The sequence below is a fragment of the Rhinoderma darwinii genome, chromosome 2, assembly GCF_050947455.1.
Source record: "Rhinoderma darwinii isolate aRhiDar2 chromosome 2, aRhiDar2.hap1, whole genome shotgun sequence".
Taxonomy (NCBI): Eukaryota; Metazoa; Chordata; class Amphibia; order Anura; family Rhinodermatidae; genus Rhinoderma; species Rhinoderma darwinii.
The window spans coordinates 47,008,222-47,035,984 of NC_134688.1; the positions used below are offsets into that span (position 1 = coordinate 47,008,222).

At 42.0% G+C, this 27,763-nt stretch overlaps 1 protein-coding gene across 7 annotated transcripts in view; it reads left to right on the plus strand.

Annotated features, from left to right (window-relative positions):
* RNF17 (ring finger protein 17) overlaps nucleotides 1–26,432 on the plus strand; it is a 318,008-nt gene extending 291,576 nt beyond the window's left edge. For all 7 annotated transcript variants that reach the window (XM_075851603.1, XM_075851604.1, XM_075851605.1 and 4 more), the window contains 2 exons: nucleotides 1,937–2,047; nucleotides 26,210–26,432. In XM_075851603.1, coding sequence (XP_075707718.1) covers nucleotides 1,937–2,035 — 99 coding nt within the window. In that variant the 3' untranslated portion in view covers nucleotides 2,036–2,047; nucleotides 26,210–26,432. The remainder of the gene's footprint in view (nucleotides 1–1,936; nucleotides 2,048–26,209) is intronic.
* Nucleotides 26,433–27,763: the final 1,331 nt, after the last annotated feature.

The window sequence follows — 27,763 nt, forward strand, 5'->3', positions numbered from 1 at the left end:
GAGTCCATGCCTCTTTTAATACACGACAATATCTTGCTGGCCTTTGAAGCAGCTGATTGACATTGCATGCTGTTATTTAGTTTATGATCTAGAAGTACACCCAGATCTTTCTCAACAAGTGAATCCCCCAGTGTAGCTCCCCCTAGGACATATGATGCCTGCAGGTTGTTGGTACACAGATGCATAACTTTACATTTATCTACATAAAACTTAATTTGCCAAGTGGACGCCCAAACACTTAGTTTGTTTAAATCCGCTTTCAATTCACGAACATCTTCCATAGTCTGAACTATATTACATAGCTTGGTGTCCTCTGCAAAAATAGAAATAGTTCTATTAATCCCATCCTCTATATCATTAATAAATTGAATAATGCAAAAATATAGGGTGCACGTATATCTTCTCTGCGGTCCAGGGATCCTGCCTGAAGTCCTTTACACAGCCTGCTTGTAGTACCTCCCTCAGAGCAGACCACATAAATGGACCAGGACCGACCCTTTCCACCACCTATCCCCCTTGTCGGTCTTCCTTGCCACCCCTCCCCTGCCGGAGGCTCGCTCTGATGCTTCTACTCACTTGAGGATTTGTCAGTGGGAGAACACTCACGTTTTGACTCAGACTTGGATGCTAAACCGTGTTCCAAAATGGCTTCGAGCATGAACAGCCTTATTGCTGCAGTCCCAAAGATGCTCTAGATCGAAGACCCCAAACACTCCTCTAGTCGAGAGGGCTTTTCATTTAGTCAGGCCAAGCATTCCCCTAAGTTTTTTATCCTAATCACACTGATTTTGACAAAGTCTTCATAAGCAGTGAAAGCACCCACACAGGCAGTTTTCCCACACAAAACGCTTTGGATCTGATATCCTGGCTGAGTGTATATAGCTTTCGCCTCATTTGACCCTCCAGTCTTTTACCCAGCCAAGGCTACTACTCTTTCCATGGCCGATGCTACCTCTTTCCATGATCCCTTGGATCAACATTTACAATCTTTTGCCAAGTCATCCTTTAAAGCAAGGCCCTCAGGGAATGGGCCTGTGGTCTTTGCTTGGGTACCGGATATGTCTGTGGCCCCCCCCCCCCCCCTCCAAGATGAATTGGTTGCTCACCAGTTTTCCGTTGCAAGAAAGTTGCTTTAAAGCTTCTCTAGATGCAGGTAAACTGCTGGAACGTTTCACGGCACTTACCGTGCCGATCTACCACGCTGTTAAGGGCAAATCTTGGAAAGCCGATCTGTCTTCCAAACGCTTGCTTTCAGGTCTCCGAGTCACTGGTTCCCATCTCTTTAGCATGTGATTGGACAAAATCATATCTGAGACTGCGGGCAGCAAAAGCTCTCATATGCCTTAAAATAGACCAACATTCGGTTCTCCCAAGAAATCTGGTCCTTGTTTTGCAGTCGTTTCACCAGCCCCGTTCCATAAAGATGCCTACTCCAACAAGAAAGAAGAAACCAGGCTTTAAGCCACATCCTTTCTGGCAACTGCGTCCTCAGCCCTCCAAATAGGGATTTAGCAGGACCACCGCTGCCTGAAGGTCAACTCCTGCTCAGGTGGAGGGCAGACTCCTCCTCTATCAGGGCTTTTGGACCAGACACGTCTCAGACGCTTGGGATTTTGCATGGTGGTCTCTACAAAATCGAACTTGTTTCCATGTCCCAAAGCTTTCTTCCAAGCTTTTCCCCGCGTCACCCCTCCAGAACTTCCTACTTTTTTCTCTCAGTGGAAAAGGTAGGTACAATTTTATTTTTAAGGTCTACGTAGGAGATTATAATTTAACTGTATGTCTATGCAGGAGATTTGGCGCACAGTAAGCTCTGACTACTATAATATAATAGGAAATTAATCAGCACAGAATTTTGGATCTATATAGACAAAAACAAAATGGCATTCAAGACAAAATATGACAAAACATAATTGACTTATGTTGCCTTTCCTAGGCCGGTTCAGAAAATACTGTATTTTTGTATGATGAAGATCAACAATTAGTGCACAAGCCATTGATCACCATGGGACTAGCAGAGTTGGATGAGATGTGAACGTGTGTAAAGGTATTGTTTTGTTTTCTTCATTTTGTGTACTTTAAAATTATTGATTAAAATTGTTTTATGACCCTTGAACTCATTTCCAGAAATATGTCAAAACTTTTATAAAGCAGAAATACAAAATCAAAACATTTCCAGCTGCCTCGTTCCTTAGATCTTTCCTATTCTGGGTAAGGCCCCATGCACACGACCGTGCCCGCGATTGCGGGCACGGCCGGCCGCCGACTGCCACCCGCATTTTCGGGCCGTGCTCCCATACAAAGTATGGGAGCACGGCCCGCAAAATGCAAAAGAACGGATATGTTCCATAATTTTCGGAACATTTCTGCAGCACGGACACCCATCCGTAGCGCTATGGAAAGGTGTCCGCGTTCAATGGTAGTGAATGGGTCCATTTTTGCGGACCGCAACAACGGAGGTTTTTTACGGTCGTGTGCATGGGGCCTCAGGCTTAGTTGTCATGTTTTCTTTTACTTAACCCCTTAAGGACGCAGCCACTTTTGGACCAGATGACACAGCCTCATTTTTTAAAATCTGACATGTCACTTTATGTGGTAATAACTCCGGAATGCTTTTACCAATCCAAGCGATTCTGAAAATGTTTTCTCGTGACATATTGTACTTTATAGAGACAAAATGATAGTTTTTTACCGCTCAGACGGTTGTAGATGTAAAGTCTGAGGTGTCCATCAAGGGTTTGACCTTCCCCCAGCTAGCATGCAGAAAAAAACGATCCAAATTTCCACTGGTGTGTATATCTCGCTGGAACTTGTGGTTCCACACAGAAGTGAAACTGCAGAAATGCAACTGCTTGCTGTGTATATCCTCATACTTGATGTTCTAAATCTCCAACAAGGGAGAAAAATGATAGTGCACTACCTTTTGGAAACTACAAGTTCCACGAGTTTATTCCATACTTACAAAAATAGATATAGATAAAAGCATAAGATAAGCTCTTGTAACACTCCAAACAATGCAACCCGACCCTGCCCCAGAGGAAGCCAGAAGGGCGAAACCCAGGGTCGGGTTGCATTATTTGGCGTGTTATAAGAGCTTATCTTTTATCTAAATCTATTTTTGTAAGTATGGAATAAACTCGTTGAATTTGTGGTTTCCAAAAGGTAGTGCACTATCTCCTTTTTCTCCCTTGTTGGAGACCCTGACCCATTCATTTCAATGGGGCCATGCACACTTCAGTTTTTTTTTGACGGTCCGTTGCTCCATTCCGAGCATGTCCTACTTTGGTCCGAGATTCCGTTACCGTGAGGCCCATGCAAGTCAATGGGGCTGTAAAAAAAAAAACTGAAGGCATCCGTGTGACGGAGCCGTTGCCTAGCAACGACCGGGCGGGCAGAAGTACATTACAGATATAGTACACTAATCGGCAGCCACTTCTCTCTATCCATCACTGATAGAGAGAAGAGGCTGCTGATAAAAATAAAATAAAAAGCAGTTCATACGTACCCCGGTCATTGTCTTGGTGACGAGTCCCTCTTCTTGCTCCAGTCCGACCTTTCTGTATGACGCGGCAGTCCATGTGGCCACTGCAGCCTGTGATTGGCTGCAAAGGCGGTCACGTGGGTTGAAGCGTCATCCCTGGAGGCCGGCCTTCTGACGTCATCCAGACTTGCGTGACATGGGATGAAACGTCATCCCAGGAGGCCGGACAGGAGGAACATGCAGGGAGTTCTGGGTAAGTATGAACTGATTTTGTTATTTTTTTATTTCATTAAAATTGTATTTTGTGAGCGCCGAGGATGGCCATCTTCAGCGCTAGTCACTGTCCAGGGTGCTGAAAGAGTTACCGCCGATCAGTGCAGCCCATTAACTCTTTCATCACCCTGTACAGTGACTAGCACTGAACAACCCTGCTCTTTCAGTACCCTGGACAGTACCATGCTCGGCGCTCGGAAACACGTAAATCACACGGCCGCTAAAACTGGCATCAAAAACGGCCGTGAAAACGGTGATGGAAGTGTGCACGAGGCCTAAAGCAAAGTGGAAGGGAAATTAGCCTTTTTTATTTTTTTTTGCAGAAATTCCATTTTAATCAATTTTTCCTGCAATACTGAAGGTATTCTGCAGTTTTTAGAAATAACCCACATGTGGCCCTAGTGCGCTACGGGCCTGAAGCAAAGGAGCACCTAGTGGATTTTTTGGCCTTCCTTTTCTTAAATTATATTTCATGTCAGGTTAGAAGAGGTCTTGGGGTGCAAAAACAACGGAAACCCCACAAAAGTGACTCCATTTGGGAAACTACACCCCTAGAGGAATTCATCTAGGGGTGTAGTGAGCATTTTGACCACACAGGTATTTCATAGATTTCATTAGAATTGGGCAGTGAAAATGAAAAATTACATTATTTTCCAATAAGATATAGCTTTACCTCAGAATTTTTAATTTTGCTCAACAAATAAATGAGGAAAAGCACCCCAACATTTGTAAAGCAACTTCTCCAGAGTACGGAAATACCCAACATGTGTTCATAAACTGCTGTTTGGGCAAGCGGCAGGACTCAGAAGGGAAGGAGCGCCACTTAGCTTTTGGAGTACAGATTTTGCTGGTTTGATTTCTCTGCACCATGTCGCTTTTGTAAAGCTCCTAAGGTACCTGTACAGTGGAAACCCCCCAAAAGTGACTCCATTTGGGAAACTACACCCCTAGAGGAACTCAACTAGCTGTAGTGAGCATTTTGACCCCCCAGGTATTTCATAGATTTCATTAGAATTGGGCAGTAAAAATAAAAAATTACATATTTTTTTTCCACTAAGACGTAGATTTAGGTAAAAATGTTTCATTTTCTCATCAAATAAAGGAGAAAAAGCAGCGTAACAATTGTAAAGCAACTTCGCCGGAGTACGGAAATACCCCATTTGTGGTAATAAAGTACTGTATGAATACACATCACGGCTCAGAAGGGAAGGAGCGCCATTTGGCTTTTGGAGAGCAGATTTTGCTGGATTGGTTTTTCTGCACCATGTTGCTTTTGCAAAGCCCCTTAGGTATCCGTACAGTGGAAACTCCCCAAAAGTGACTCCATTTGGCAAACTACACCCATTGAGAAATTCATCTAGGAATGTAGTGAGCATTTTGACCCCAGAGGTGTCTCATAAATGTTATTAGAAATGGGCAGTGAAAATGAAAAATTACATTATTTTCCAATAAGACGTAGCATTCGTTCAAAACTTTTCATTTTCTCAACAAATAAAGGAGATAAAGCACCGTAACATTTGTAAAGCAACTTCTTCAGGGTAAGGAAACTGCTATTTGGACACACAGCAAGGCTCTAAAGGGAAGGAGCGCCATTTAGTATTTGGAGTGGGGATTTTACAAGATTCGTGTTGTGACACCATGTTGCATTGAGCTATAGTACCAGTACAGTGGTGCCCCCTGAAAAATTACCCCATTTTGTAAACTAGATTCCTCAAAGAATTTATCTAGCGGTGTAGTGAGCATTTTTACCCCACAAGTGTTTTGCAAAATTGAGTAAACAATAGATGTTGCAGATTGAAAATTGCCGTTTTCCACAGATATGCCATTTCAGTGCCCAATGTGTTGTGTCCTGCTTGTACCACCGTAGACACACATCCCATAAATTGTTAAGCGGGTTCTCCAGAATACAGTAATACCCCATATGTGGTCATAAATTGCCATTTGGGCACACTGCCAGGCTCAGTTGGACCACCATTTGGCTTTTGAAGCGCAGATTTTGCTTTGTGTTTTACTGGTATTTCAGCTTATAATGTGGGAGCATATGTGAGCTGGGCGGAGTACATCAGGGTATATGTAAGCTGGGCGGAGTACATCAGGGTATATGTAAACTGGGCAGAGTACATCAGGGTATATGTAAACTGGGCGGAGTACATCAGGGTATATGTAAACTGGGCAGAGTACATCAGGGTATATATAAACTGGGCGGAGTACATCAGGGTATATGTAAACTGGGCGGAGTACATCAGGGTATATGTAAGCTGGCCGGAGTACATCAGGGTATATATAAACTGGGCAGAGTACATCAGGGTATATGTAAACTGGGTGGAGTACATCAGGGTATATGTAATCTTGGCGGAGTACATCAGGGTATATGTAAGCTGGGCGAAGTACATCAGGGTATGTATAAGCTGGGCAGAGTGCATCAGGGCATAATAGGATGATGGAATATTGGGGAGAATGAATAATCCATGGATTGGTGTGGTACGCTTTGAACCAATCCTTTATGCACAGGCCGGGTTTATTGGTTATTATACAAAATATCTGCTCTCCAGTATTGCCTTATATTTGACTTCTTCACTAGCCCTATAAGCCGCACAAGGCCCTAAAGTTTCCTCATCTCCGCTGCATCTAGAGGGTCCACCTGTGGGGTCCAGCAAATGATGATGTGGGGTATTTTGTGAAATTCTACTGGACCTAAAAATGAGTCTGGGACGTCATTTAGCATTATTTTGCATCATTGCGTTTTGAGAGTCATAACGTGTTGACGGAGCTGTGTGAGGGCGCGTTTTTTGTGGAATGAACTGTAATTTTTATTGGTTCCATTTTGGGGTACATGCGATTTTTTTATTTTTTTTATTATTTTTTTTTAATCACTATTTATTTCATTTTTTGGGAGATGAGGAAACCAAGAAACAGCAATGCTAGCACGGTGTTTATTTTTTACAGTATACACCGCGCAGTATAAACAACATTTTAACTTTATTCTGCGGGGCGATACGATTACAGCGACACCAAATTTATATAGTTTGTTTACGTTTCACTACATTCCCAACATAAAAATACTTTTCTAAAAAAAATCATGTTTTAGTGTCGCCATTTTCTGGCAGCCATAACTTTTTTTATTTTTAAGTTGATATCGCTGCGGGAGGGCTTGTTTTATGCGTGACGAACTGTAGTTTCTATTGGTACCATTTTGCGTTACTTGCAACTTTTTGATCACTTGTTATTACATTTGTTTTTGAGACAAGGTGACCAAAAAATAAAATACTGTCATTGTTTTTTATTAAAATTTTTACGATGTTCACCGTGCGGTAAAAATAATGTGATATTTTTATAGATCATGCCGTTCCGAACGCGGCGATAACTATAATGTATAGGGTTTTTTTAATGTTTTAATTCTTTTTATAAAGGAGTTGATCAGGGAAACAGGGCGATTTGTTGTTTTTATTAGTTAAAACTTTTATTTATTTATTTTTCTTTCACATTTTTTTTTTACTTTTTCCACTTTTTTTATTACACTGATCTGAAGATCTGGTCTTCTGATCCCCGGTACAATACACTACACTACTTATGTAGTGCAGTGAATTGTAACTGTCATTCTTCATCTGACAGTTAGCCTATTACGTCATGCCTCGGGCAGGACCTAATAGGATTCCGTGGCTGGTCAACCAGAGGGCCGGTGGGTACAGAGGGAGCCCCCTCCATCTGTCAAACACTTCAATGCGGCGAACGCCATTGACAGCCGCATTGAAGGGGTTAAACGGCAGTAACCACCGTTGCAGTAATACACAGCTGACAGCCGCTGAAGTTGAAGTGCGCACAGCTCCTGTGCCGGCTTTATCTACAGGGCGTATGCTATTGGGAACGCACTTTGAATCTGGACGTACAGTCACGCTCAAAAGCTGGAAAGGGTTAAAGGGGTTTTCCCATTAAGGACATTCATGATCTATCCACAGAATAAGTTATAAATTTCAGATAGATGCAGGTACCACCTCTGGAACCTGCGCCTATCTCTAGAACGGTGTTCTAAACCCTTTTCTAGATTTTTTTGCTCACGCTGCCTCCCGACCACTTACTGATTTACATAGTCAGGAGATACGTAAACAGCGTAACTCGCTGAGCTACGCTGTTTCAGTAACTCCCATAGAACTGAACCCCTTTAAGGCTCTTTTACACGGCCCAATTTTCGGCCAAACAAGCATTCATTTGAATGCCCTTTCCTGATCATTGCCCTGTGTAAAAAGGGCAACGATCAGCCGATGAATTAGCAAACGCTCGTTCATCGGCTTATCGTAACTGTAAAAGGGGGTGGGGTAATAGTGGGGTTTAGCAGCATGATATATTATCGTTGTCAGCAGCACATCTCCCTGTGTAAAAGGATATGTGCTGCCAACATGATAGAAATGTATGGGGACGAGAGATTGTAGTAACGATCGCTCGTCCCCACGCATTGCTCCTTGTGATGTTGGCCCATGTAAGAGGATCCTTAGTCATATAAGATGGTAGAAGATGACTCATATTTGCTGGTAATATATCATGTGTCATGGAAATAACAGACACTAGCTGCTGCACTGAAGAAATTAACCTTTTACTGGAGTTTACCTTTCAATCATAAATGTTTTGTCCCACCTTAACCCCTTCCCGCACCTTGGCGTAAATGCACGTCCAGGTGAGCAGTAACTTCGCGCACCTGGGCGTGCAGTTACGTCCGCGCTATAACAGTTAACCGCCGCACGGCGGTTAACTGTGCAGGGTGTCAGCCCTGCTTTCCCCGTTGCCGATCAGCGGCCTGTCGCCGCTGAAATCGGCAATTAACCCCTTCGATGCGGTGGTCGATTGCGATCACCCCATCGAAGAGGTTTACAGCGGATCGGCAGCCCCCCACATGTATTTCCGGGGGCTGGCGATCCTTATCATGGCAACCAGAGGCCAGACAATGACCTCCGGGTTGCCATGTACGGAAGCCTCGGAGGATCAGCCTCCGGCCGGTCCTCCGATGCTTCCTGTCAGTGTGACAGTTACGTCACAATGACAGGTAGAACACATTACACTACGTGTGTAGTGTAATGTGTTCTAGCAGCGATCGAAGCTGCAAGTCTAAATGTCCCCTAGTGGGACAAGTAAAAAAAAAGAAAATAAAAATGTTTTTAAAAAGTGTAAAAATAAAAGTTATAAGTGACATAAGCAAAGAATGCTTTTTTTTCCTATAATAAGTCATTTATTATAGGAAAAAAATGAACACGTTAAAAAAAGTACACATATTTGGTATCGCTGCTTTCGTAACGACCCCAACTATAAAACTGTAATATTATTTTTCCCGCACGGTGAACACCGCGTAAAAAATAAACTAAAAACTGCCCGAATCACTATTTTTTGGTTACCAACCCTCCCAAAATATACAATAAAAAGTGATCAAAAAGTCGCATGTACTCCAAAATGGTACCAATACAAACTACATTCCGTCCCGCAAAAAACAAGCCCTTACACAGCTTTTTTGACTGAAAAATAAAAACGTTATGGCTCTCAGTATACGGTGACACAAATTTTTTTTTATTTTATAAATAAGTGATTTTATTGCATAAACGCTGCAAAACATAAAAAAATTATATAAATCTGGTATCGCTGTAATCGTATCGACCCGCAGAATAAAGTATAATGGTCATTTATAGCCCAGGGTGAAGGCCATAAAAAAAAACAGAATAAAAAACATTGTCAGAATTGATGGTTTTTGGTCACCTTGCTTGCCAAAAAATGGAATAAAACTTGATCCAAAAAATTTCTGGTACCCCAAAATGGTACCAATGAAAACTAGAGATTGTCCCGCAAAGAATAAACCCTCACACAGCTCCGGTGGTGAAAAAATAAAAAAGTTCTGGCTCTCAGAATATGGCGATGCAAAATGTGCAGAGTGTTCCAAAAGCAGATAAGATCGGGCGCCATTTATCAGTGCGACACCGGCCACATATCTGCGGATTATTATTTATTTACTGCATTATTATACCCTCTTATGATACCCTGATGTACCCCGCACAGATAAGATATGCCCCCACATTATAATATGAAACGCCAGTAAAACCCCAAACAGAACAACTACCAAGCTACATTTGCGCCCCAAAAGCCAAATGACGTCCCTCCCTTCTGAGCCCTGCAGCGTGCCTAAACACCAATTTACGTCCACAGATATGGCATCGCCATACCCGGGAGAACCCAGTTAATATTTTATGAGGTATTTTTCTTCAGTGGCACAAACTGGGCATAACATAGTGCACTAAAATGGCATATGAGTGGAAAATTTAAATTTTCACTCCGCACCATGCGCTGCGCATTAACCCCTTCGCGCACCACGACATAGCATGTCTTAGTGTGGGGGGTGATGTATGGAGCGTCTCACGTGAAAAAGAAAGAATTTAAAACTAAAATGTAATGAAAAGTGCTCAAAAAGTTGTATGTACCAAAAAAATGGTACCAATAAAAACGAACGCTCGTCCCTCAATAAATAAGCCTTCACACCGCTCTATTGACTGAAAAATAAAAAAGTTGTGGCTCTTGGAACGCGGGGAGGAAAAAACTAAAAAGGAAAAGAAAAAAATGGATCAGTCCAGAAAGGGTTAATTACTTTCTAATGAAAAAACATTTATGACCACACGTGGGGTATTGCTGTACTCGGGAGAAATTGCTTTACAAATGTTGGGCAGCTTTTTCCCCCTTTATCCTTTGTGAAATTGAAAAAAATGCAACATTTTAGTGGAAGAAATGTTGATATTCATTTTCACGGCCTAATTCTAATAAATCCTGCAAAAGACTTGTGGGGTCTAAATGCCCACTATATCCCTAGATAGATTCTTTAAGTGGTATAATTTCCACTTTTGGGGGGTTTCCACTGTTTTGGCCTCTCAGGGGCTTTGCAAATGCGACATGGCACCCAAAAACCATTTCAGCTAAATTTGAGCTCCAAAAGCCAAATAGCGCTCCTTCCCTTCTAAGCCTTGCTGTGGGTCCAAACAGCAGTTTATTACCACATATGGCATATTTCCGTAATCGGGAGAAATTGTTTTACAAATGCTGGGCTGCTTTTTCTCCTTTTATTCCTTGTAAAAATTAAAAATGGCTACCTTTTTTCAGAAAAAATGTCGATTTTTACCTTTACAGAATAATTCTAATGAATTCAGCAAAACAACCATGGGGTCAAAAATGAAATTTGTAACTTTCACCTCTACTTTGCTTTAATTCCTGTGAAACGCCTAAAGGGTTAATACACTTTCTGAATGCTGTTTTGAATACATTGAGGGGTGCAGTTTTCAAAATGGGGTGATTTATGGGGATTTTCTAATATATAAGGCCCTCAAAGCCACTTCAGAACTGAACTGGTCCCTGAAAAAATAGCCTTTTGACATTTTCTTGAAAATATGAGAAATCGCTGCTAAAGTTCTAAGCCTTGTAACGTCCTAGAAAAATAAAAGAATGTTCAAAAAACGATGCCAAACTAAAGTAGACATATGGGGGATGTTAACTAGTAACTGTTTTGTGTGGTATTACTATCTGTTTTACAAACAGATACATTTAAATTTAGAAAAATGCTAATTTTTGCAAATTTTCTCAATCTTGGTGTTTTTTACAAATAAATATTAAATTTATCAACCAAATTTTTTCACTAACATAAAGTACAACATGTCACGAGAAAACAATCTCAGAATCGCTTGGATAGTTAAAAGCATTCCGGAGTTATTACCACATAAAGTGACACATGTCAGATTTGAAAAATCTGCTTCGTCCTGAAGGCCAAAACAGGCTCAGTCCTGAAGGGGTTAAAGAGGCTCTATCACCAGATTTTGCAACGAGCATTTTTGGCCAAGTTATGACCATTTTTATATTTATGCAAATGAGCCTATCTTAAGTACAACTGGGCGTGTTTAAAGTTAAGTACAACTGGGCGTGTATTGTGTGTGTACATCGGGGCGTTTTTACTTTTTTTTACTAGCTGGGCGTTGTGAATAGAAGTGTATGATGCTGACGAATCAGCATCATCCACTTCTCTTCGATAACACCCAGCTTCTGGCAGTGCACAGACACACAGTGTGTTCTCCAGAGATCATTCTGTGACATCACTTCCTGCCCCAGGTCCTGCATCGTGTCGGACGAGCGAGGACACATCGGCACCAGGCGACAGAGGCTACAGTTGATTCTGCAGCAGCATCGGCGTTTGCAGGTAAGTCGATGTAGCCTCTGGTGCCGATGTGTCCTCGCTCGTCCGACACAATGCAGGACCTGGGGCAGGAAGTGGTGTAAAAGGACCCTTAGCCTGGCATAGATTATTTCCAGCACACAACTATTAAAACATCAAGGTTCATAGTCTTTGCAGTAAAGATATTCGTTCAGCCAACAGCTACACCACCCCCCACTCCATCATTAACCCCTTCCTGACATTTGTCATAGGTATACGTCATGGAAAGCCAGTGCTTCCCGCAAAATGTCGTACTCAGTGATATGGTGGTGATTGGTGCTCCCATGTATTCATGAGCGATTGCTACGATTGGTCAGTCTGCATAGACCAACCAATCGCAGCTATGGCGGCTTTTTTAAATACCTTGCACCAGCTTTGCCTGCCTCATTCTGGTTAGAAACGGTGAGCAGAGCTGGTGTGTGACCCTCTCTGTGCCATACTGACCGTTACTGAGGCCTTCTGGTCTTGCGATACTCTTCTGCATCCTGCTGTGTAATCACTTATTGAGTGATTATCATCATCAACTGCTCTGCTGCTGATTTTTTTTTTATTCTTTTTTTTTTTTTTATAGCAGCAGCACTAGATCTGTCCCTTAAATTTTCCTGTCCCAGACCCTGTTTTTGTACACCACCCCCCCCCCCCCCGTGTGTACGTCCTACAGCCACTGAGCACTGATCAGTAACCGCCACCTGTGATCGGCCTCAATGTTTGGCTCAGGACTTTCTTTTGTTTTTCTCACTGTTTCCCTGTGGCCACTGAGTGCTGATGAGTGCCCGCCATCACAGATCAGCATCTGTGGTAATTTTTTTTACTCAGTTTTTTTGTTGTTTTTTTTTGCATTTCTTACCTGCACAAATTCCATGCTGCATCCTGTGGCGACTGAGCGCTGATCAGTGACCGCCATCATATATTTTTTTTACAATCCCCTAGTGGTTCTGTGGTGGTGGTCTGGTGTGATTTGGGACTCGGTATGCAGTACAGTGGTTGGTATTCAACCTTGGTAGTATCTATGCTTTGAATGGCTCTCTATCTTTGAGACTGCACTGATATACAGTATTGTACTGAGTGTATACCTTTTTGTCTCTTGAAACAGTTTCTATTGGTATAGCAGGTGATATTTTATGATATATATATATATATATTACTAGTGCTTTCTTGTTATATTATTGGTGTGATATGCTGTTTTGTATATTGTAGTCCTTCCCACCGCCACCATGCTGTTTTAACATGTGTGTCATTTTAGGTCTTGATGGCCATTGTTCTTAACATTTGATTAAATATAATAAAATAGTGTGCTATTATGTTATTTCAGTCTCAATATGGTAGTATCTACATATATATTATAGGGATTGTGTTTATGTATTGATATACGTAGATCATCATATGAATTTTGTGGCCTGGTTTGGTATAGGTATTGACATATCAAAAAAATTCCCCTATTTGTAGTGCTGAGTCTATAATCAGACACAGTTGTAGCTCGAATTTAGTATAGTTAAAAAAAATTATACTACAGTTTTTTTGAGCATTAGGATTTAATTAGTTAGTATTCGGTAGGCAGTCATTCCCCCTACCCTCCTCATCATCCTCATCTAGTGATGAGGAACCCCCGCAAAGGCGCCCCAGGACAACAGCTGAGGCAAACCCCCCCCCCCCCCCCCCCCAAATAAGTGATACCATTTGGAACCTGCCCCCTGAGAATTATGCACCTCACATTCCAGATTTCTTAGACCGCTCAGGAATTCAGTTTGAGACTGCAGGCCTCGCAGAAATTGATTTTTTTTTAAGGATTTAGTCAATTTAATGGTGGCCCAGACAAATCTATACACCCAGCATTTTTTATCCCAAAACCCCATGTAATCATTTGCTTTGTGGACCCCCATAAATGCAGCAGAGATAATGACATTTTGGGGCCTTGTGCTATATATGGGCCTAGTAAAAAAGCAAGAGATTAGGCAATACTGGAGTACAGACACTATACATAGCACCCCATTGTACCGAATGGCAATGCCCTGGACACGTTTGGAAATAATTCTGCCATTTTTGCATTATAATGATAATGCACAGTTCCCACCCCGTGATGACCCCAAATATTGCCGCCTATTCAAAATCAGGCAAGTCATCATTTGAACAATCATACACCCCCGAAAAGAACATTGCAATAGACGAGACTCTTGTACCTTTTAACCCCTTAAGGACGCAGCCTTGTTTTGGCCTTAAAGAGGCTCTGTCACCAGATTTTGCAACCCCTATCTGCTATTGCAGCGGATCGGCGCTGCAATGTAGATTACAGTAACGTTTTTATTTTAAAAAAACGAGCATTTTTGGCCAAGTTATGACCATTTTTGTATTTATGCAAATGAGGCTTGCAAAAGTCCAACTGGGCGTGTATTATGTGCGTACATCGGGGCGTGTTTACTTCTTTTACTAGCTGGGCGCTCTGACGAGAAGTATCATCCACTTCTCTACACAACGCCCAGCTTCTGGCAGTGCAGACACAGCGTGTTCTCGAGAGATCACGCTGTGTCGTCACTCACAGGTCCTGCATCGTGTCAGACGAGCGAGGACACATCGGCACCAGAGGCTACAGTTGATTCTGCAGCAGCATCAGCGTTTGCAGGTAAGTAGCTACATCGACTTACCTGCAAACGCCGATGCTGCTGCAGAATCAACTGTAGCCTCTGGTGCCGATGTGTCCTCGCTCGTCCGACACGATGCAGGACCTGGGGCAGGAAGTGAGTGACGACACAGCGTGATCTCTCGAGAACACGGCTGTGTCTGCACTGCCAGAAGCTGGGCGTTGTGTAGAGAAGTGGATGATACTTCTCGTCAGAACGCCAAGCTAGTAAAAGAAGTAAACACGCCCCGATGTACGCACATAATACACGCCCACTTGGACTTTTGCAAGCCTCATTTGCATAAATACAAAAATGGTCATAACTTGGCCAAAAATGCTCGTTTTTTAAAAATAAAAACGTTACTGTAATCTACATTGCAGCGCCTATCTGCTGCAATAGCAGATAGGGGTTGCAAAATCTGGTGACAGAGCCTCTTTAAGGCTCAGAGCCCATTTTTCAAATCTGACATTTTTCTGAATTTAAATGCATCGGCTTGTAAGACAGAGGCTAATACCACCCAAAAAAGTTACTAGTTCACATTTCCCATATGTATACTATATGTTGGCATCATTTTTTGAACATTCTTTTTATTTTTTTTCTAGGATGTTACAAAGCTTAGAACATAAGCAGCAATTTCTCATATTTCGAATAAAATTTCCAAAGCCTCCTTTTTTTTTTTTTTTTTTTTTTTAAGTACCAGTTCAGTTCTTAAGTGGCTTTGATGGGCCTATTTATTAGAAACCCCCATCACACACTCCATTTTAGAAACTAGACCCCTCAAAGTATTCAAAACAGCATTTAGAAAGTTTATTAACCCTTTAGGTGTTTCACAGGAATTTAACGTAAAGTAGAGGTGAAATTTACAAATTTCATTTTTTTGTCACAAAATGCTTTATATTCCATTGTTTTCTCTAACAATGAGAATAAAAAGAGAAGCGCAACTCAATACTTATTGCCCAGATTCTCCAGTTTTTAGAAATATCCCACATGTGGCCCTAGTGCGGTAATAGACTGAAGCACCGGCCTCAGAAAGGAAAGGAGGCCTCTGTTTTATTACGCACCATGTCCAGTTTGAAGAGGTGTTTTGGTGCCAAAACAGTGGAAACCACCACAAGTGACCTAATTTGGCAAACTACACCGCTCAAGGAACTTAGCGAGGGGTATAGTGGGCACTTAGATCCCACAGGTTTTTTTGCTACATGTTGTGGAATTAGGCTGTGCAATTGAAAATCTAATTTTTCTGATAAAAGGTACGAATTTTTAGACAAGGAATAAAGGAGGAAAAGCAACCCAACATTTGTAAAGCAATTTCTCACGATTACGGCAATACCCCATATGTGGTCATAAACTGCTGGTTAGACAAACGGCAGAGCTCAGAAAGGCAGGAGCGCTATTTGGCATGTAGATTTTGCTGGATTGGTTTCTGAGCGCCATGTCGCATTTGCAGAGCTTCTGAGGAACCAGTGCAGGGGAAACCCCTTAAACGTGACCCCATTTTGGAAACTAGACCCCTTGAGGAATTCATTGTAGTTTTCATTGGGTGCCGTTTTTATTCTACAAAACAGCAATTCTACTATTTGTTTTTTTTATTCTTTGCAGCGTTCACCGTGCGCTATAAATGACATATTCACTTTATTCTGCGGGGCGATACGATTACGGCGATACCAGATGTTTATAGTTTTTTTTATGTCTTATGGCGTTTGCACAATAAAATATAAAAAATTATTAACTTTTTTTTTTGCCATATTCTAAGAGCCAGAACTTCTTTATTTTTTCATCAATAAAGCTGTGTGAGGACTTGTTTTTTGCGTAACGAACTGTAGTTTCGACCAGTACCATTTTTAGGTACATGCGACTTTGTGATCTCTTTTTATTCCATTTTTTGGGTGATAAAGTGATTAAAAAATTGTCATTCTAGTATGTTTTATTATTATTTTATTTTAGGACGTTCACCGCGCGGGATAAATAACAAAATACTTTTGTAGTTCTGGCCGTTACGGACGCGGCGATACCAATTATGTATAGTTTATTTTATTTTTTTATTAATAATAAAGGACTGATAAGGGAAAAAGTTTAAAACTTTATATTTTTTATTTTTACACATCTTTTTTTTATTTGTTAAGTCAGATATTTTTTTATTGAAGTTTCAAATTTAGACCATACAAAACAGATAATACAAAACCTTTCCCTAACCCTCCCTCCAGGCACTATCATATATTACATAAATAAAAGACATATGTGGTGAGAACTATTCCAAACATCGAATAATCAATTCACATGAGAACAATTACAATACATTTTCAAGACAGACATAGAACTCCCTTAATCCCCCCATTCTCATCCCTTCCACTATAGAAATTTATTCAGGGTACAATACAGAAAATCTTCAACCAGAAGATATCCATGAGCACAGTTTATAGTACAAGATCTGATACACACAACCATGATCTCCATATGGATTCAAATTTTTAAGAGCTTTACATACAGTTTTTTCCAACACAATTATTTTATTCACTTTAGCAATGAATTCGCTCCTAGTCAGCGGGGCGCCTTGTATCCAGTGTAATGCAATACGTTTTCTAGCAATGTATAGCAGCCTTGCAATAGCAAGCCGACCCAAGACAGAAGTCCGAATATGCGTAACACCCCAAGACACACTCCATAGGAGTCCCCTGAAGCGTAATCCCATAAGCATCCTGAATCCGCTTCAGCACGTCCGACCAATATGATGTTAAATGTGGACATGACCACAACATATGCAAATGATCAGCCCCATCTTCCGAGCATCTGGGACAGGTAGAATCACCACGTATACCAATGTTGAAAATAAATTTAGGGGTCTTATATACTCTATGAATAATGTATAATTGGGAGAGGCGCCCACCTCACTAAGAGAAACCTTCGGGACCGCTTCCATGATATCCGGCCATTGTTCTTCAGAGATGGGACCCATATCCCGCTCCCATTTTCGAGAAGCAATCAAGGGATATTTATCCAAAAATTTACCTAGCAACAGCTAATAAATGGTTGAAATAACCCCCGAGGTACCACCCCCAGTATGCAAGACAGCCAACAACCCATCTGAATGTATAGTCAAATCAACAAACTTCTTTTGTGCATTATATGCATGTCTTATCTGTAAATATTGATAAAAAGAACTTCAAGGCAACCCAAATTTCTCCTGAAGCTGTTGATAAGTTTTAAATATATCATCATGGAGCAGCTGCGACACACGGGAGATGCTCTTCGACCGCCAACCCTCAAAGCCTTCAAGAGAAAAGAACTCCTAGTGCCCTATTACCCCATATAGGCGTAAAAGCTGTGCATACTCCGATAGCTTTAATGGACCCGACCTCATCCCAAACTTTGTTCATTAGCGCATATGTGGGCATGTTCCTACCCACCATCAAAGATTGACCCGCCTCCAAAACTGACAGTAAAACGGATGAACCAAGCTGTATCTGCAAAATCGCACCATTAGATCCATTCGGAATAATTTCCCCCCCCCCCCACCCCTTAAAATGTTGACATTGGGATGCAAGAAAGTATAACCAAGGATTGGGCAGGGCCAAGCTGCCGTCATGTTTTGCTCGTTGTAGGATTTCCAATTTAAGTCTGGGATGACCCTTACACCATATCAGATCCATAAAAAGGGCATTAACATAGTAAAAGTAGCGTAGAGGAATCCATACAGGGGAATTGTGCAAAATGTACAACAACTGCGGCATCCGCATCATCTTGATAAGATTGACCCTACCTACAACTGACAAATATAACTTACACCAAGCTGACATTTTCATTTTGAATATGACCAAGAGGGGTTGCAAATTAAGGGCGATATAATCAAGAAGAGAAGCCGAAACCTCTATCCCCAAATATTTTAAGTGCTCAACACACACAACGGATACATCATGAACCCTTGGGGTAGAGCACATTGGATCCACAGGGAGCAGGTGGGACTTATCCCAATTTATTTTAAAACCAGACAATGCACCAAAATTCTCAATTTGGGATATTGCTGCTGCTAGTGATCCACTGACATCCCCCAAATAAAGACGCATGTCGTGTGCATAAAGCGCCACTTTTTCCTGCAGGGAGCCATATGAAAATCCCTTAATATCATTAGACAAGCGTTTGAGCGCTGCCAGGGGCTCCACTGCCACAGCAAACAAGAGGGGTGACAATGGCCATCCCTGTCTAGTTCCTCTTTCAAGAGCAAACCGAGCAGATAATCCACCATTTGCCCGAATTCGAGCTGTAGGACAAGAATACAGGACCTTAATCCACGCTATAAAGGACGATCCAAAGCCCATAGCCTCCAAGGTGCACCAAAGATATTGCCACTCTACGTTATCAAATGCTTTAGCAGCGTCCAATGAAAAAATAGCTCTTTCCCCTACATTATCCACCTTCAGCTGAAGATTTAAAAATAAGCTTCGCAGATTCATAGCTGTGGACCTAGCAGGCATAAAGCCGGTCTGATCCGGGTGTATAATGGTATAAATAACTTTATTCAACCTCAAAGCTAAGGCCTTCGCCAAGATCTTAACATCAGTCGTCAGTAACGAAATCGGGCGATAAGAATCATCTAGTTGAGGATCCTTCCCGGGTTTCGGCAAGACCACGATAATAGCCTCTTGCCTGGAAGCCGGCAAAGAGCCATGGGCCAGGGAATGGTGAAACACTTCTAATAATTTGGGTAATAGTACCTCAGAATACTTTTTATAAATTTCAACTGGCAACCCATCCGCCCCGGGCGCCTTATCGTTGGCCATCTGTTTGACCACTTCTTCCAATTCCACCAGCATAAGTGGAGAGTCCAAAAGTGCCTTCGCCTCCCCTGACAATTGAGAGAGTTGTTCTTTAGTTAAGAATGAGCAGATATCATTTGTGGATGGATGCACCTTGGAGGCATACCGATCAGATTAGAAGTCCCCCAAAACCTCCAAGACCTCCGAAGTTTCAGTAACTATAGTGCCCCTCTCCGTTTTTAAAGTAGCTATATGCGAAACACCTTGCTGTGCCTTTGCCAGCATATGGCCAGCCTTCTCCCCTTCTTCAAAAGCATTCTGCACATAAAACTGCCGTTTTCTACCCGCTACTGCTAAAAGATGTAGATTTAATGCTTCTTGTGCAGTTCTTAATCGTGTCTGATGTACCACAGTAGGGCTGGAGATAAATGCCTCCTCGGACCTACGCATTTCTTCATGTAAACTTTTATCCACCGCCCTAGCTGCCGTTTTGTGCCTACTAATCGCTTGCATAAACAAGCCTCTCAAATACGCCTTCATCGCTTCCCAAACATAAGGAACAGAAGAAGAAACCATTAATTTGAAAGTAATCCTCTATCCTCCGGGCAATGAATCCTTGCCCATAAACCAGAGTCAGCCAGAAGGGATTCAACTTCCACATTTGCGGGCCATGGGAACCCTGAGTATTAACATCAACAGTGACTCTAAGTTGAGAGTGATTAGATAACGTTCTAGGAAGATACTCCAACTGACTAACCAAGGGTAACATGCACTCATTCCCCAAGACCAAATTTCTATTCTAGATAAAGAAGAGTAAGTGGATGAACAACATGAGAAGTTCCTCTCACTAGGGTGTTTTAATCTCCACATATCCAATAATACCAGTTCTTGTACCATGGTACCAAACTGGGTCTGAGACTCACAGTCACTCCTATCCTCATCTCTACATTTATCCCAGTTGGAGTCAAGAATATTATTAAAATCTCCAAGAAAAAGCAAAGGTATCCCAGGTTTATCCGCCACAAAAGACATTGCTTTCAGCAATACTCTATTAGAAAAAGGAGGAGGTATGTAAATAGATATTATTATGAACAGATTTGAGTATATGGTACATAACACACATATATATTGGCCTTCGTTATCTACCTCCATGTCTAAGCAGTTAAATGGAATTTGTTTGTGAACTCCTAAGCTGACTCCCCTAGATTATACTGAGAACGTGGAATGACAGCCAAAGCCCACCCATCTCCTCTGTAGCTGCTGTCATCTATCAAATGTGTCTCTTGTAGACACACAATCGCGGGCTGGTGCTTGCTAATATATTGGAAAATGGCCTGACGCTTCGTGGCATCAGCCATACCCCGAATATTCAAACTAATAAAGCCTACTGAACTAGCCATATTCAAAATAGGACACAGTATTTAGCCTGTCATATCTCATCTTTAAGCAAGGATGTATGTCTCTTCTACACCCACATACAATCAAAGAATGTGCCAACTTTAACCCCACAACCCCCCCAAAAAAAAACACAGATAAACATAGTAAACCTCTCACCGAGAGAGTGGGCGTTGAAATTCCTACTAGTGCAATGTACAGAACCGCAGAAAAGTTGTGTAGAGCATACCAACATTCTGTCAAAACATATACCCTGCATTTCAACATAATATACTTGCTAGACATAAAGCCCATAAGTGCTGCCTGAGTAACCAGTAAATAGCAGCAAGTCAGGTCACATACTCACTACTGATGGTATCGTTTACCAGAATACAAGTCCCAGAATACATGGCCTGCAAGAGAAAACATTTGAACCATATTTCAGGGCGTCTTGACACGCAGTTGCCTCTCATGTCCATCAAGCCATTGCATGGCCATGTGCGGATTTTCAGAAAAATGAGTTCCTCCTAACGCTGCAACATGCAGCTTCGCTGGGTACAGCATAGAATACGTCACCTGCAAATTTCTCAGTCGTTTCTTGACATCTTGAAAACGTGCTCTTTTACACTGAACCTCCACTGAGTAATCGGGGAAGATGGAGACTCTCCCGCCATTTGTAGCCAAATCCGACATTCCCGCGCTTTTCGTAGAATGATATCCCGATCTTTATAGTGCAATAATTTGGCCAATATAGGCCTCGAAGGATGGCCAGGTGGTAAAGGGCGAGTCGGCACACGATGAGCCCGTTCAATAGCGAATAATGGGGTGAAGGTGTCTTCCCCAAAAGAAGTGCGCAGCCATTTCTCCATATATTCTGTACAATTCGATCCTTCTGATTTTTCCGGTATTCCAATCAGTCTGGCATTATTACAACATAGCCTATTTTACAACTTTTGTTTTTACTTTTTGTTACTTTTTTACTTTGTCCCACTAGGGGACTTGAGGACAGGAGGCCGTGATCTCAATTCTAATACACTGCACTACATGCATAGTGCAGCATATTAGAGCTGTCCACTACTCGCTGACCCACTAGGTTTCCGTAGGTGGCATAGCCGGACGCCATTGTTAGGCTTCCGGTTGCCATAGCAACCATCGCCGCCCTCTATCATGTAGCGGGCCGTCAATGGTAGTTTAACCTCTAAGAAGCCGCGATCACTATTGGACACGGCTTTTAAGGGGTTAATCAGCGGGGACACAGCAATCGTTCCCAGCTGAAGGAGCTGCGGCAACGCCTGTACGAGACAGCAGCTGTCACAGCTCCTGTATGTGTCGGGAGGACAGCTGAAATGGCCGCTCATCCCGTAACGTACCATTAGGTCATGGAGCGCGAATAATACAGTTACGATGACCTAATAGTACGTCCAGGAGCGGGAAGGGGTTAAGGGGAGACTAAAATTCCGCCAATACATGCCCAGCAGGAGGGCGAGGTATGGTATTAAAATGTACAAGCTATGCGAGAGTAGCTCATGGTACACCCATAGGTTTAGGGTTAATGAAGGGAAGGACAACAGGATAGAACCTCCAGAATGCCCCCCCTCCTTGTCCCGGAAGTTAGTGGGAAAATAGTGTGGGATTTGGTGCGCCCACTGCTAGACCAGGGTTATCAACTTTACATGTATAACTTCTATACCACCATACCACTATTTAACGGTCTCGCCACCACAAGTACTGGAGCATGTGGCACCGTGTTCAAAAAACAAAGTCCTATCTTAAACTCTCATTGGGCAATCCTTAACAAAGGGAGAAAGCAGGAAACTAAACAGCGATAACATGTTGCTGTTCAAGTATAAAGACAAAAAGGATATCCATATGTTGACCACAATACATGGTAGCGGCAGCACCCCTGTCCGAGGTAGCACTACAATGACCCCCAAGCCTGATTGCATCCTAGGCTGTAATAAGTATATTGGAGGGGTCGATCCCTCTGATCAAGTACTAAAGCCGTACAGTGCCATGTGAAAGTTGTGGTACAAAAAGCTGGCTGTGTGCACATGGTACAGATGGCATTGTATAACGCTTACGTGCTATACCAATGTGCGGGCCGGACAGGGACATTCCTTCAGTTTCAAGAGGTTATCAAGGCCCTTCTATTTCTAGAAGCGATTGATCCACGTATTGTACCAGGGCAACACTTTCCCAGCGAAATCCCCAGTAAAAATTTCCCAGTGCGAAACCTGCCCCGACAAACATGGCCTTTGCATAAAGTAGTGCTTCAAAGTATATCACACTTAATTGTAGCATTTATTTAACCCATTATTATTTTAAATAGTCATAGCACCCACAAACCAATCCAGCAAAATCCTTACTCCAAAAAGGAAATAGCGCTCCTTCATTTTCATGGCCTACTTCAAAAAAATTCTGCAAATAACCTGTGGGGTCAAAATGCACACTATACCCCTAGATAAATTCCTTCCACTATTTTGGCCACTCTACTGCTTTGCAAATGCGACATTGACTCCGCAAACCATTCCAGTTAAATTTGAGCACCAAATGGCGCTCCTTGCCTTCTGAGCCCTGTCATGTGCCTAAATGGCAGTTTATGACCACATATGGGATACTGCTGTACTTGGGAGAAATTGCTTTGCAAATATTGGGGTGTTTTTTTCCTTGTAGAAATGAAACAATTCTAAGTTTTATCTGAAAAAAAATAAAATATTTATAAAAATTTAATTTTCACAGCCCAATTCTAATAAAATCTATGAAACGCCTGTGGGGTCAAAATACCCACTACACGCCTAGATCAATTTCTTGTGGCGTGTAGTTTCCTAAATGGGGTATTTATGGGGGTGTTTCCTTTGTTGTGGTACCACAAGACTTATTCAAACCATTGCATAGTGCCTAAAATATATCTAATAAAAAGAAGGCCCCAAAATCCACTAGGTGCTTCTTTGCTTCGGAGGCCTGTGTTTGAGTCCATTAGGACACACGGGCCACATGCGGAATATTTCTAAAAACTGCAGAATCTGGGTAATATTGCATATTATTTTTCTGGTAAAACCTTCTGTGTTAGGGTATGTTCACACGGCCTATTTACGGACGTAATTCGGGCGTTTTTGCCCCGAATTACGTCTGAAAATAGCGCCTCAATAGCGCTGACAAACATCTGCCCATTGAAAGCAATGGGCAGACGTTTGTCTGTTCACACGAGGCGTATATTTACGCGCCGCTGTCAAATGACGGCGCGTAAATAGACGCCCGCGTAGAAGAAGTGACCTGTCACTTCTTTGGCCGTAATTGGAGCCGCTATTCATTGACTCCAATGAATAGCAGCGCTAATTACGGCCGTAATTGACGCGGCGTTCAAGCGCCTGCACATGCCGGTACGGCTGAATTTACGGGGATGTTTTCAGGCTGAAACATCCCCGTAATTTCAGCCGTTACGGACCCCCGCCGTGTGAACATACCCTTACAGGGAAAAATTGATTAAAATAGAATTTCTGGGGAAAAAAAATAATTTGTAAATTTCACCTCCACTTCACAATTCCTGTGAAATGCCTAAAGGCTTAAGAAACTTTCTAAATGCTGTTTTGAATACTTTGAGGGGCAGTTTTTAAAATGTGGTGATTTATGGGGGGTTTGTATTGTATGGGCCTTTTAAAGCCACTTCACAACTGAACTGGTCCCTGTAAAAATAGCTTTTTGAAATTTTCTTGAAAATGTGAGAAACTTCTGCTTAAAGAGGCTCTGTCACCAGATTTTGCAACACCTATCTGCTATTGCAGCAGATCGGCGCTGCAATGTAGATTACAGTAACGTTTTTATTTTTTAAAAACGAGCATTTTTGGCCAAGTTATGACCATTTTTGTATTTATGCAAATGAGGCTTGCAAAAGTACAACTGGGCGTGTTGAAAAGTAAAAGTACAACTTGGCGTGTATTAGGTGCGTACATCGGGGCGTGTTTACTACTTTTACTAGCTGGGCGTTGTGTATAGAAGTATCATCCATTTCTCTTCACAACGCCCAGCTTCTGGCAGTGCAGACACAGCCGTGTTCTCCAGAGATCACGCTGTGTCGTCACTCACAGGTCCTGCATCGTGTCAGACGAGCGAGGACACATCAGCACCAGAGGCTACAGATGATTCTGCAGCAGCATCGGCGTTTGCAGTTAAGTCGATGTAGCTACTTACCTGCTGATGCTGCTGCAGAATCAACTGTAGCCTCTGGTGCCGACACGATGCAGGACCTGTGAGTGACGTCACAGATCTGCACTGCCAGAAGCTGGGCGTTCTGAAGAGAAGTGGATGATACTTCTCATCAGAACGCCCAGCTAGTAAAAGTAGTAAACACGCCCCGATGTACGCACATAATACACGCCCAGTTGTACTTTTACTTTTCAACACGCCCAGTTGTACTTTTGCAAGCCTCATTTGCATAAATACGAAAATGGTCATAACTTGGCCAAAAATGCTCGTTTTTTAAAAATAAAAACGTTACTGTAATCTACATTGCAGCGCCTATCTGCTGCAATAGCAGATAGGGGTTGCAAAATCTGGTGACAGAGCCTCTTTAAGTGCTAAGCCTTGTAATGTCCTAAAAAATAAAAGGATGTTCAAAAAAACTAAGGCGACATAAAGTAGACATATGGGAAATATTAACTAGTAACTATTTTGTTTATATTACTATCTGTCTTAGGGCCTGTTCACATCAGCGTTGGCTTTCCGTTCCGTCGGAGGTTTAATGGCGGAATCAATAGCGGAGTCGACTGCGCTATTGATTCCGTCAGAAAAACGGAATCCTGCCGGAACAGTAACAAACGGAAACCATTAGCAATGTTTCCGTCACCATTGATATGAATGGTGACTGAAACAGAAGCTGTGGTTTCAGTTTGACTTTCCGTTGCAGGGTTCACCCGACGGAAGCCCGGAACGGAAAGCCAACGCTGGTGTGAACAGGCCCTTACAAGCAGATCTGTTTAAGAAAATGGCAAAAAAAATCACTATTAAATACTCAATGTATCAACCAAAGCTTACCAGTAACAAAGTACAATGTCTCACACGAAAACAATCTCAGAATCACTTTAATAGGTAAAAGCAAAGTTATTACCACATAAAATAACATGTCAGATTTGAAAAATTAGGCTCTCTCAGGAAGGTCAAAAGGTTACGGGAAGCGGTTAACATGCTCGATCAAGCATTCATGTTTATTTAAATGGGTAGAGGGGAACTGCCAAAGGTATTGCTGATCTTCCACAGGAACAAAGGATCGGGCATGCCCAATCCTTCTTTCCCCTAATATCTGCCATCAGAGTGTCGGTCGGTCCCGTCAAAATCTACCGGTTCTGCTAACTTTCATCTAAATGTCGTCACCTTTAGACTTTGAAATTCAAGATATAAGCTTGTATGGGGTAGATTCAGCTGAATGCTTTTTTTTATGTTAACAATTTTTTTGCAGTTAATGCGGAAGTTTTAATATGTTTTCTTGTTTTTCTTACAGACAACAAGTTCTGTTTTCTGCTCTGAAGACAAGAAGTTTCTTTAGTTTGTTTATGGGTAATTGTATCATCTGTTGTGTATGTTTGTTGAGCTACTTTAAAATTGCCATTACAGATTTGTTTGGCTACATGCACAAGTAAAGGTGACTGTTTTGTTTTATTTTTTGGGTATGTCATTAATATTCAAGTAGGTTGATGACCATTAAAGAGAAAAGTGCAACATTACATTGGGTCTGTGTCTAATTACATTAGGTTTTTAATATTCAATACTATTTATATTTAATGGGGTTGTCCAGGAGCGCAACAAAAAGTGAAATATCATTCCTATCCAGTATGGGTGCCACTTCAATCTGGATCACTGTAAATAAGAAATCCATGGCACTCCTTAGTGTCAATGACTATTTTGTAACCCTTTTGGTCACCAGACAATATAAGATTGTCTGGTACCATCAAGCCTAGTTTTTCATCAATATAATGGCAACATCAGAATAAACATTGGCATAATATCCAAAGTGACAATATTTTAGTCTGTCCCCCGCCCTTTCAGTCGTACCTTTAGGGATATAATGCAGGGCTTATAGAAAAGTAGGCACCGCTGCATTATCTACAGCGACGGCTGCCTTTCCTTTGAGCCCTGCATTATATCTCTCAGATACAACTTGACAAAGGTCTGGGATAGACCAAAATGTTGAAAATGGCTTATTAATTTTATTATTTACCCCATTATTATGCCCTGATGTACTCCGCACATCTTACATATACCCCCACATTATAAATTGGAATAGCAGCAAAAACCCCAAACCCTCATAAGCCAAATAGCGCTCCTTCCTCTTTGACCCCTGGAGTGTGCCCAAACAGCAATTTACATCCACATATATTGCGCTGTCATACTCTGGAGAACCCCCTTAACAATTTATGGGATGTGCCTCCAGTGGCACAAGCTGGGTTCAACTATGGCGTATTTGTGGAAAAATTGCCGGTTTCACTTGGCACTACCTGCAGTGCAATCATTTCTGGGAATACACCTGTTGGGTCAAAATGATCACTGCATCCCTAGATGAATTCCTGGAGTGGTGTAGTTTCCTTAATGTCACTACTGGGGAAGTTTCACTGTACTGGTAGCTCAGGCCTTTCACATCAATGTGGACATCGTCCTCACTTTCTTCTGCACCTCTTATTCAAGGGAGCAAGCCCTACACTGTCTTGATGTGTTAAGAGCAGTACGCATCTACCTTGCTGTGACTTAATCGTTCTGATGCTCGGTTTCTCTTTTTGTAATGCACCACGGGCGAGGCAGTGGCAGGACGGTTTCAAAGGCCACTATTGCTTGGTGGATTTAGTCTGTGATTTTGAACTATCGGTCCAAGGGAAAGTTCCTCCCTTTCGAGTTACCGCCCATTCCACGAGGGCTGTTCGTGCATCTTGGGCAGTACAGTAGTAATCTTAAGACATCCAATAGTGATGTGTCCCCCAATGACACTAACGAGAAAATTGGATTTTTGTATTCACCGTAAATTTCCTCTTTTTTTTTTAATTTATTTTTTTTAAATGCATTG